This window comes from Lepus europaeus, chromosome 19 (genome assembly GCF_033115175.1).
Source record: "Lepus europaeus isolate LE1 chromosome 19, mLepTim1.pri, whole genome shotgun sequence".
NCBI lineage: Eukaryota > Metazoa > Chordata > Mammalia > Lagomorpha > Leporidae > Lepus > Lepus europaeus.
In genome coordinates, this window is record NC_084845.1 from 52,906,550 (window position 1) to 52,918,800 (window position 12,251).

Here is a 12,251-nt window from a genome sequence, read left to right on the forward strand (position 1 = left end):
GAGACGACAACCATCCCACATCCTTTCCAAATCGGTGATGCTGTGTATGTCCGAAGGCACCAATCTAAGACTCTAGAGCCCCGGTGGAAAGGCCCCTTCACTGTGCTGTTGACAACTCCCACCGCTCTCAAGGTCGACGGAATCGCTGCTTGGGTCCACGCCTCACACGTGAAGCGAGCACCACCTCCCCAGGGCCCCGAGGATCCGGATAGACCAGCCAAATGGAAGCTCCAGTGCACTCAGAACCCACTCAAGCTAAGACTTTTAAAAACTGTTTAATATTTATGATGTTCCTGGCCTTTCCCCATTGTTTTTCCAATCCCCATGCTCCGCAATTGTTAACGTGGAACCTAACCCAGTCCAGCAAGAACAGAGTTTTCTCCCTCCAGTGAGGCAGGTTCTCCCCAGGCTGGTCCAATAGATTTTAGGATTAAAATCTTTGCAAAAAGAAAAGGAGGGAATGAAGGACCCTTATGGGGGGAGAGGGACAAGAAACTAGGCCTGGGCAGATATCAGGGGCTTCTTAAGAGGTTAGATGTTCCCCAGGGTCCAGCGGGCACGTTCTCTGGGAAGGAAAAGTCTATCCCCTTTAGAGAACCTCTAGGCATGCCCAGAGCAGAGCTGCCACTCCCCTTCGGAGAGTCTCAGTACTCTCCTCAGCATTCTCCTCAGCTGGTTCCCTCAGCACTCTCCTCAGCACTTTCCGGTATGCTAATTGTCCCTCCAAACCGGCCAATCCCATATGCTAATTTGTTGACTATATAACCTGTGTGAAACTGCCGCTCAGGGCTCCTCACCGCCTTAGGTGGGGGCCCGTTTGCGCAAACGTACAATAAATACCTCATGCTTTTTGCATCAACTGGTCTGGAGTCTGGATTTTTGGGCGTCCTCTCGAGCAAGTGGGCATCTCTACAACTGAGAGGTCCAACAGGAGCTAGGAGCTTCCTCCGGGTCTCCCACATGGGTGCAGGGGCCCAAAGACTTGGGCCATCCTCCACTGCTTTCCCAGGCCATAGCAGAGAACTGGATCAGAAGTGGAGCAGCTGGGACCAAAACCAGAGCCCATATGGGATGCTGGCGCCTCAAGCCAGGGCGTTAACCCACTGTGCCACAGCGCCAGCCCCAAATATATATATTTTTTAAAAAACAGTTATGGAGAGGGATAGACAGGAACAGAGAGATCTTCTATCAGCTGGTTCACTCTCCAGAAGGCTGCAACAGCCAGGGCTGAGCAAGGCCTGAGACAGCCCAAAGCCAGGAGCCAGGAGCTTCATCCGGGTCTCCTACATGGGTACAGGGGCACAAGTACTTGGGCCATCCTCTATCGCTTTCCCAGGCCACTAGCAGAGCTGGACAAAAAGTAAAACAGCCAGGCATGAACCAGTGCCCAGGTGGGACACAGGTGTTCCAGGCAGCAGCTTTACCCACTATGCCACAACACTGACCCCTACTCACCACTCCTCCTGCCTAACGCAAGCATTCCACCCCACTTCATGTCATTACATCACTTCACTTCCCATATATGGACCACTCCCAGATATCCTTCAAAATCCAGTTCCAAAGCCCTTCCTCTGTGACTCATTCCCCGCCCCCCAAACCTCCCATCCTTCTTCAGGGTCCGCAGCACTCTCTCTCCAGCCCCTGTGTAGCATATAGTGTACCACCATGCCTGCCAGAGGCCATGCTCGCTGGCCCCAGCTCAGGGCTGGGTCCCTAGCATGTGCTCTACCTGTAGCACTGTCACTAGAGAGATACTTACTGAGCCATGCTGGACACTTGGGTCGCACGAGAGCCAATGGCTCCCAAGCCCCTCCTCCATGGAACTTTAAGCCCACTAAGGGAGGCAGACACTAACTGGATGTTCACAGAAATCAACAGCTAACTTCACACCCCGAGAGGTGCAGAAGGACCAGAAGAATCTCCACCAGGGAGGAGACCCTCGCTGGGGAGGTCAGAGAACACCGAGCTGAGGCCTGACAGGTGAGTGGTCCTCCTACAGCTGACATAGCTCCTCATGCCACAGAGGAATCACGCAAGGGCACAGCTCCCAGAGCCAGACAGCCTGCGTGGGGCCGGGCTTCACTGCGCACTCCCCCTGAGTGTTAGGGTTCTCCAGAGGACAGAACCAACAGCATAGAGGGCTAAGTGAGAGGGGACTGATTAGGGAACTGACTCATGCAATCAGAGAGGCTGAGAAGGCCTGCAGCAGCTGGAGACCCTGGGCTGCTGGTGGTGTGGCTTGGCCCAAGTGCAGAAGCCTCAGAACCACGGATACCAATGGTACAGTGTTCAGCACAGGGTCAGAGTCCTGAGAACCCAGGTGGCTGCTAAGTCCTCTAGTCCCGAGGTCAGAACTTGGAGTTTTGACATCAAAAGCAGGAGGAGGAGAGGGTCCCCGTCCCAGGAGAGAGAGGGGGGAAATCTTTCTCTCCTCTTTGGTTCTATCTGGGCCTCCAGCCAAGGCATGGTACCAGCTCACACCAAGGACAGGTCCTCCCCACTCAATCCACCGACTCACATGATGCCAACCTCCCTGGAAACACCCTCACAGACGTGCCCACAAGGGATGCTCTGCCAGTTCCCTGGGCAAACTAGTGCCCTTCCCAGGGCAAGCTGATCTCGTTCCCTGCTCAGAACTGCAGGCACATGAACTGCTCATTTATGAGATTTTTCCATTAGTACTTTGGGCCACAAAACCACAGATGGGGAAGACTACTGCATCTTTAATTCAGTCCATCTGACACCTAAAATTAACCAGAATCCCTTGTGAGCCTGGGTAAGCCATTGAACCCATTGAGCCTTGGTTTCCCCACCTGCAACTGAGCTGGGAACAGCACCTACCTCAAAGGGCTACTCTTCCAGGATGGGGTCCACGAGACGACTTGGTAAGCCCCATACCTGGCAAACAGTATCATACTCAGGAGATGTTCCCTGTCGTCTTATTATCACTGCTATTGTCGTTGGTGGGCTCCCAGGTCTTCAATGAAAAGATAGGCCCTTCCAAAGAGCCACCGAGAGTCCCACCTCGCGGGACAGGTTTGATGCTCCACAAGGAGGACTCGCACAACACCACACAGTTGTGCTCACAGCTACGATTTATTATGGTGACAAAATCGGCAATGGGACAAACGCAAGGGGCAGTCTGGAGGGAACCAGGCACAAGCTTCCAAAGGCCTCTCCCAGTGCAGTCACACAGGACACACTCAGTTCTCCCAGCAAGCTGTGCGATATGATTGAGATGCAGCCTCCCGGGGAAGCTGGCCTGAGCCTGGAGATTCAGGGTTCTCACGGGTGCTCGGTCACATGAGGGGAGCCACCACCTCATGCGTATCCAAATTCCGAACTCCCAGGAAGAACACAAGTGCTCGGCCCCTACTGTTTGCACCCTCAGGGGAAGCACAGAGTTCCTCTGATCAGTCAGGAATGGTGGGATCCTCGCAGCCAAGGGCCCGCCTTGCAAGCAGGCCTTTCCTAGGGCAGCCTGCTCAGGCCTCTGGGCTGCCTCTTTTCTACAGGCAGCGCACAAAGACGACAAGACGATTCCTCTCCTACCAAGCCCGTGTGTGCTTAACAGAAGTGCAAACAAGAAAAGAAGGAAAGATGGGAAGACAATGACTTTAGAGTATGGAAATTATAGGATCTGTAGTCAACAACAAAAAGCCACACATAGCAAAGACTACATCTCTGAAATCGAGAGCAGGGAGGACAGGTCTGGCTCCCAGTGCCGCGAACACTGTACAAGTCTGTGGGGTTGGCCGGCGCCGTGGCTTAACAGGCTAATCCTCCACCTGCGGTGCCGGCACACCGGGTTCTAGTCCCGGTCGGGGCGCCGGATTCTGTCCCGGTTGCCCCTCTTCCAGGCCAGCTCTCTGCTATGGCCCGGGAGTGCAGTGGAGGATGGCCCAAGTCCTTGGGCCCTGCACCTGCATGGGAGACCAGGAGAAGCACCTGGCTCCTGGCTTTGGATCAGCGTGATGCGCCGGCCGCAGAGGCCATTGGAGGATGAACCAATGGCAAAAAGGAAGACCTTTCTCTCTGTGTCTCTCTCTCTCACTATCCACTCTGCCTATCAAAAAAAAAAAAAAAAAAAAAGTCTGTGGGGTTATTTTAGTGACAGAGCTTGAAGTGGACTGTCCCTTGCTGGGCCACTGACATCTCAGAAGCCAGCAGTAAGAGTCCAGCCTTGCTCCGTAGCCCGACTTCTCTTCTTTCACACACAGACCCCTTCCTGACCAGACAACAGGGGAGGTCTGACCTCCACTGCCCAACACAGTGGTCCTGAGTCACAGAGGGCTATTAAGACCTTGAAATGTGACCAGTCCAAATCAGGATATGCTCTGAGTGTAAAATACATTCAATTCAGAGAGTGAGAATGAAAAAGAGAATGCAAAATAGCCCACTGCTGGTTTCTCTTATTTATTTATTTCAGAGAGAGAGGGACAGAGACAGAAACAGGCAGACGTGCCTACAATGGTCTGGGCTGAGCCAGGAAGAAGCCAGGAATCTAATCGAGATCGTCCCCATGGTGGCAGGGACCCAACTACATGAGCCATGGCCTGCTGCCTCCAGGGTGCCCACTGGCAAAAGCTAGAACTGGAAGTAGAGCCAGGACCTGAACCCAGGCACAACGACATGGGATGGTGGCTTTTCAATGCTAGTATGAACAGCTTCCCCCACTGATGACTTCCGCACTGAGTACATGTCGACGTGATAATATCAGGGCATGCTGTGTTCAATAAAATATTCTTTTTGGTTTTTTTCATGAGGCTATTAGAAATGCTAAATTACATATGTGCTTGCACTTGTGCCTCGCATAAAACTTCTGTATCATCTAGGGCTGGTCTCCATCCTCTGTAAATTATTCCACCGTGCTTGCTCAGGTCCCTCTGCACCCAGTGTGGAGGCCATACCTCGACGTCGGTCGTGCTGGAGAAGAATTCCAGGCAAGTCGTCTTCCCGCTGGCAATGTTGCCCTCCACACAGACCTGCCAAAGACAAATGTGCGTTTAGAGCCAGAAACCAGGCGCCTAGGGGACAGCAAGGAACGGCTTCCAAGGGAGGGCTCAGGTGAATAGCACAATGGGCTCAGTGTAAAAAACAAACAAACAAACAAACAAACAACAGACTGATCCATGAACTGATCCAGGATCCATGGTCCCACTGTTGGCAACACCAGACCAATTGACCCCCCCCTCCTTGGCTCAGCGGTCCCTGCAGACCTCACCCTCCATCCCAACTCCTAGACCACCCACAGCTCCATCCTCCCAAGCGCAGCCCCTCCCACTCTCCGATTTCAGGCCTAAGTGTCCTAAGTGTGCGGCCTCCTTAACCAGAGCCCAGTGAACAGCTCTGAGGCCAAGAGGCATGGCACAGTACCTAGACTCTAACTTGCTGCTTTGTACAGAAAACAAAGCACTCAGGCCCAGTGAAAACTGTCGGAATCCAAACAGAGTGGCTGTGACAACCCCACTAAAGATAAAGAAAGAAAGGGGCAAGCGCATCAAAGGAAGAGGTAACTTTCTCTGAAGGGAGGAGAGAACTTCCACTTGATTATGGCCTTGTCTAAATAAGGTCGGAGTTGGTGAACTCAAGAGGCTTCCATAGCCTTGGAAGCTCATGACAACAGCCTCGGGTGATTACTGACACCATAAATAAGAGTGTCAGTTGTTAAATCAACAACAGGAGTCACTGTGCACTTGCTCCCCATGTAGGATCTCTGTCCTTAACATGTTGTACTATGCAAATTAACAGTAAAACTAGTCTTCAAACAGTACTTTATACTTTGTGTGTGGGGGGGGTGCAAACTGTTGAAATCTTTACTTAGTATAGAGTTGATCTTCTGTATATAAAGATAATTAAAGATGAATCTTAATGAAGAATGGGATGGTTTGCGGGTGGGAGGGTAGCTATGGCGGCAGCGGGGGGGATCACTATAATCTAGAAGTTCTACTTTTGAAATTTATATTTATTAAATAAAAGTTAAAAAAAGAAAAAGAAAGAAAGGGGCAGGCACAGTGCACAGCAGGTTAAGCTGCCACTTCAGATGCTCAGATCCCACGTCAGACTGCCTGGTCTGAGCGCCGTCTGCTCCACACTTGTCACCCCACTTCCTGGTAACATGCCTGGAGGCAGCTGGTGGTGACCAAGTCCTTAGGTTCTTGCCATCCATGTGGGAAATCCAGATGGGGCTCCCGGCTCCTAGTTTCAGCCTGGCCTAGCCCCTGAAATTGCAGGCATTTGGGGAGTGAACCAGTGGATGTAAGACCTAGCTCTCTCCCTATCATTCTGCCTCTCAAATAGACAGAAGCTAGTGTTGTGGCACAGCAGGTTAAGCCGCTGCCTGCAACACCGGCACCCCACATGAGTGCCAGTTTGAGCCTCGGCTGCTCCACTTCCCATCCGGCTCCCTGCTAATGCACCTGGGGAAGCAGCAGCAGATGGCCAGAGTGCTTGGGCCCTGCACCACATGGGAGAACCAGATGAAACTCCTGGCTCCTGGTTTCAACCTGGGCCAGTCCTAGCTGTTGCAGCCATTTGGGGAGTGAACCAGTGGATGGGAAGGTATCTCTCTGCCTCTCCCTCTGTGTAACTCTGACTTTCAAATAAATAAATCTTTAAAAATAAGCAATCTTAAAAAGTAAGTAAATAAAGTCAGGAGGTCAGGAGGTTATAAAGCAAAGGAAGGTCCTCATCTACAGCTGTTTGAGGTGCCAATCACGAAGACCCTGCAGAACCACAAGCTTGTGCCAAGGCCAGCAAACACTGACAGAAAACCCTTCCACAGGCCACCCCTGTGATACAATCCTCCTCCTGTCCACCTCAGCCTCTTGGCATGGCTCGCAGTGGACGGCATGTGTGTTCTCGTGGCAAATGCTCCGCACTTCCCAAAGGAGTCTCATGGTTCTTCGGAGACTCTCTCCCTGACTGCTGCTGAGGTTGACAGGCACTGACTGGGAAGTATTAGGAAAAGAGGAGCAGTGACTTCACCGAGACCCGGCCACCGGCCGGGCGCCGATGCAGGTTACGTGCACCATCACCGCTGTTCGCCTCCCAGAAGCTCAGAGGGAGGTCCCAGCGGTTTTCACAAAGTGAAAAATGAGGCTTGTGGGAGGGACTCCAGCAAGGACAACTTGAACTGGTGACCGCCCTGGGGGGAACAGGGGCAGGAGGGGCCCCGGCAGCCCTCTGGGGTCCGCCTAGACCAAAGACCTCCTCCTCCAAGCAGCTCACCCCAGGGAAAGGCGGCGTCTGAGGCTGCGGTTCTCTACCTTGGGAACTTTCACAAACCTCTGCAAGGAAGCCACAACTCAGACCAATTGTGCCACAGCCTCTGCACGTGAGACTCGGGCCTAGTCGTTGTCAGAGCTCAGCCGCCAGCAGGGCTGGGCACACTGGTCTGCAGCAGGCTTTCGCACTTGTAGTCCACAGGCACCTGCCGCCAGAAGCACAGGATGCAGCAGCGGGTAGCGGCCAGACCCCCTGAGAACCCTCAAACCTGGTGCCCGGCAATACTGACAGGGCTCTGCACAGCCAGGCACTGCTGGTGGCTCTGGATCCAACACATCAAAGGAGGGAGTGGGCAGTCCTGCCTAAGGAAGAAGAGAAAGCAGCCCCCGGGAACACCTAGTAGACATCCTCCAGCGCGCACACAGAAGGACCTATCTAGAGTTACTTGGGTGACTGCAGGCATGGCAGAGGGAAGAAGGGGAATTCACACCCAGGCCTGCAGGCCTCTTCTCATGACTCCCACAGGGGCTTCAGGCACACCCTACCTAGGACCCCAGGCACACCCTACCTAGAACTCCAGGCACACCCTACCTAGGACCCTAGGCACACCCTACCTAGGACCCCAGGCACACCCTACCTAGGACCCCAGGCACACCCTACCTAGGACCCCAGGCACACCCTACCTAGGACCCCAGGCACACCCTACCTAGAACTCCAGGCACACCCTACCTAGGACCCCAGGCACACCCTACCTAGAACTCCAGGCACACCCTACCTAGGACCCCAGGCACACCCTACCTAGAACTCCAGGCACACCCTACCTAGGACCCCAGGCACACCCTACCTAGAACTCCAGGCACACCCTACCTAGGACCCCAGGCACACCCTACCTAGGACCCCAGGCACACCCTACCTAGGACCCCAGGTACACCCTACCTAGAACCCCAGGCACACCCTACCTAGAACTCCAGGCACACCCTACCTAGGACCCCAGGCACACCCTACCTAGGACCCCAGGCAGGTCCTACCTAGAACCCCAGGCACACCCTACCTAGCACCCCAGGCAGGTCCTACCTAGAACTCCAGGCAGGTCCTACCTAGAACTCCAGGCACACCCTACCTAGAACCCCAGGCAGGTCCTACCTAGAACCCCAGGCACACCCTACCTAGGACCCCAGGCACACCCTACCTAGGACCCCAGGCACACCCTACCTAGGACCCCAGGCAACAACTGTCTCACCTCCGCGTCCACTGGCCGAGACTTCCCACAGCAAGGCTTCCTCTTGCCCTGATCCTATCAGGTGTCCAAGGGAGATGGACAAACACTTCCAACACATGCCAACCCACGCTCCAATCCCAAGTCCCTGCCCAAGTCCCTGCCAGCTCACTCCTCTAGAACCCCAAACTCCGAAATCAACCCAAGGGAGTATGCAAAAGGGCACAACGGGACCCTATTAAGGACACTAATGAATGGGACCTTTTTGTTGTTGCTCTTTGAAAAAAATCACTTTTCCAGGAGCTGGCATCACGGCACAGCAGGTGAAGTTGCCACCTGCAACACCGGCATCCCACATGGGAACTGGTTTGAGTCCCAGCTGCTCCATTTCCAACCCAGCTCCCAGCTAAGGCACCTGGGAAAGCAGCAGCCAATGGCCTGAGTGCTTAGGCTTCTGCTACCCAGAGGGGCAACTTAGATGGAGTTCTAGGCTTCTAGCTTTGGCCATTTGGGGAATAAACCAGCCCCAGCCACTGTGGCCATCTGGGGAGTAAACCAGCAGATGGAAGTTCTCTCTCCCTCTCTCTCTGCAATTCTTTCAAATAAACAAATATCAAAAAAAAAAAAAAATTACTTTTTGGGTGCTGGTTCTAGTCCCGGCTGCTCCTCTTCCGATCCAGCTCTCTGCAATGGCCTGGGAAAGCAGTAGAAGATGGCCCAAGTCCTTGGGCCCCTGCACCCATGTGGGAGACCTGGAAGCTCCTGGTTCCTGGCTTCGGATCGGCACAGCTCCGGCCGTTCCAGCCATCTGGGGAGTGAACCATCGGATGGAAGACCTCTCTCTCTCTCTGCCTCTCCTCTCTCTGTGTAACTCTTTCAAATAAATAAATAAATCTTTAAAAAAAAAAGTTTCTTTAAAAAAATTACTTTTGCTAGCTTTTAAAAAAGAGTTCCATGTAGATATCACTCTACATAGACTTCACTTTCCTGTTCATTGCAAAGAGTTTAACACACTGTTCACGTGAGACCTTTTCCCAAAAACACCGTTCCTCCTCCTACCCCGAAATCCTGAAGTGGCTCACTGTGAGGCCTTGAGTGAGCTCAGCCCAACTGCTCCCTGACTCAAAGCAGATAAAACAGGAAGAATCCACAGAGCACCCTGTAATGAAGGGGAAAGAGAAGGCAGGCAAAGCACACTTCTTTTTAAAGTGATGTCTAAAAAATATGATAAGGAGTGGAAGGAAACAGAGAAAATCATAAATATTACCCCAAACTATTAAGAAATGAGCTTCCTTACATCTTAACATATTTCATACATGTGTTATTTTCTATACACACTTCTCATCTTCCAGTCTTTCCACTGCATACAAGGCCTCTGTGTACCAGGCTCTGCGGCCTCAGGTACCCAGAGACACACACAGGAGATTACGAGGGGAGGAGATGTGATGACACAGTGGGAGCAGGTGGGTGTGCCGTGATTCACCTCCACCATCCTCGGCTCTGAGGCTGGGAGTCCAGTTCCCATGATCACTGCCGACACCACGACGAGCCACCCAGCCTTACCAAAAACATTCCATCTTTCCTAAAAAATGGAAGTTAAGCACCCTCACCATAGGATGTACAGAGAACCAAAAGGAGAAACCAAAAATCACTCATACTCCCTGAGAGAATGGCCATCTGAACGCAATCAAGACCACGGGTTCCAAGGTAAACAGGCTTGGATCCAAAACCCTCACCGGAAGAGGCGAATGCTGTCCTGTTAAAAACCCTGCAAAATCTGCAGTAAATAGGAAAGCTGCTCAAATTTCTAACAACCACACACTGAACGCATCAGCAAAGCATGGTTCAGGTTCAGCATCCTTGATCTCAAACATCTGGGACCAGATGTGTTTCGAGTTTCAGATTTTTTTCAGACTTGGTCTACATGCATTACATAATGAGCCCTCTCGGGGAAAGGACTCAAGTCTAAACACAAAACTCACTCATGTTTTGTATATACCTTACATGCAAGGCCCGAAGGTAACCGTCTACACTGTTTCTAACAATTTTGTGTATGAAAGTGAAGTCTCAAGGTGTAGAATTCTCCAACTGGGACGTGAGGTCAGGGTTCTGAGGGTTCCTATTTTTGAAGTACTGCAGGTGTTGGTCGGGATCAGTGATGGGGCCCTGTACCTCTGCACAAGGAGCTACTATGGGATCCAGGGAACAGAGCCCTTCCCACGCAGGGTGGGCATTTGTGACGGCCTTTTACCGTGGCGCAAGCCTACCTGAAGGTCATGAGGACCCCTCCCTGCTGGTGTGTGTAGACTCTTCGGAGGAGGACAACCAGGAACCTGGCCTCTGGGGGGATGGGGACAGACTTGCTCTAGAATCTGTGGGCACGGGTGCCTGCACTCTCCTCTTTGAAAGATAAAACCAGAATCACCCCACAGGGGAGAGTGTGCGTAAGAGACTTACCACGGACTTTTTCTCTTTTTCATTTTCTCTACCTTTAGCTACAGAAAAAAAAAAAAAGAAAGAAAGAAAGAAAGAAAGAAAGAAAGAAAGAAAAGAAAAAGAAATCAATTTTTAAACCCAGTGTTCCAAACTCACTCTCCCCCCCCCCCCCCAGCTTGCTACACGACCGGAAAAGTCAATGCTATGCTGGCGCCCCAGGCCTAAAAGCGGTGTCCGTTTGTGGGGTCCCCTGGAGGATGGCTGGACACCTGTGGGCCACACTGCAGGGGCCACGGGTCACGTGAGCACATCCGGGCCCTACGTGTGCTCAGGTCCTCGCCCTGGAGCTGACAGCACTTTGCCTTCTCCATACACGCCCTGTTCGGGAGCGCTGGGAGCGCTGCAGCTGGGCGGCCCGCAGGAGCCCAGAGCGGGCGGCGGACACGGGTCCGGGTCCGGGTTCGGGTTCGGGTCCGGCTTCTGACAGCGCAGGCGCTCTCAGGCCACCCAGCGCCAGAACCCAGGGCGCGGGGCCTGCTCTCCCCCAGATTCTCTGGCGGAGTCCTCTCCCCCCAACCCCGCCAAGGCCCAAAAATCCAATCAGACGAGGCAATGGGTCAGCGCCTCCCCACGCCCCACCGGGCAGGGGTCCTGCGGCTCCCGGCGCCCCTCTCCTCAGCCCAGGGCCTCTCCCCCCGGGGAGGAAACCCCGAGCCTCCGGACAGGAGCTGCGGGGTCCGGAGGGTCTGCGAGCCGAGAGGCGGGGGCCGAGGGGGACAGAGACCTGAGTTGTCCGGCGGCTCGGCCCGGCGCTGCGCCCCTCGCGGCCCGGGGCTCCCCGGCCTGACGCGGTGCAACGCCCGGGCGGCCCAGCCCCGCAGCGGCCGCAGCAGCATGGCCCGGCGGCCCGGCCGGCCGGACTTCCCCGCCGCGCCGGCGAGACCCGCGGCACGTCCAGCCCCGGCGCTCCGCCCCAGCCCGGCACGCCCTCGCCCGGCGTCCGCGGGACCCGGCCCTTAAAGGGACCGCGTCGCTTTGGTGCCTCCCAGCGAGAGGGGAAATGGATCCGAGACAGGCTCGCTGACTCGGAGCAGGGACGGTTCATCATTCCGATCAACCCCGCAAGGAGATACCGTCGCTCGCCGTCTCCGAGCGCATCCTCAGAGAGTTGAGCCACTTGTTCAGAATGATCAGAAGTCTTCATTAAGGGATGGAGCTGGAATTCCAGCCCACGTCTTGCTGGGAAGCCACTGGTGTTTACACGTTGCCATTTCCAGGGAGTGGACTCTGATCTGGATTGCTTGCGAATGCACAACTAATTTTCCAACTAGGCAGATAAATAGGGAGTGGGGAGGAAGACTGTAAGTCCGAC

The 12,251-nt window shown here is 53.9% G+C and overlaps 1 protein-coding gene across 2 annotated transcripts in view; it reads right to left on the reverse strand.

Moving 5' to 3' along the window:
* Nucleotides 1–11,778, reverse strand: part of TK2 (thymidine kinase 2) — a 34,731-nt gene extending 22,953 nt beyond the window's left edge. Inside the window, exons 1-3 of one of the 2 annotated variants that reach the window (XM_062177991.1) lie at nucleotides 11,664–11,778; nucleotides 10,901–10,938; nucleotides 4,911–4,985 (exon numbers count right to left, since the gene is read on the reverse strand). In XM_062177991.1, the coding sequence (XP_062033975.1) occupies nucleotides 4,911–4,985; nucleotides 10,901–10,938; nucleotides 11,664–11,775 (225 nt within the window). In that variant the 5' untranslated portion in view covers nucleotides 11,776–11,778. The remainder of the gene's footprint in view (nucleotides 1–4,910; nucleotides 4,986–10,900; nucleotides 10,939–11,663) is intronic. The other variant, XM_062177992.1, reaches the window with a different exon arrangement.
* Nucleotides 11,779–12,251: the final 473 nt, after the last annotated feature.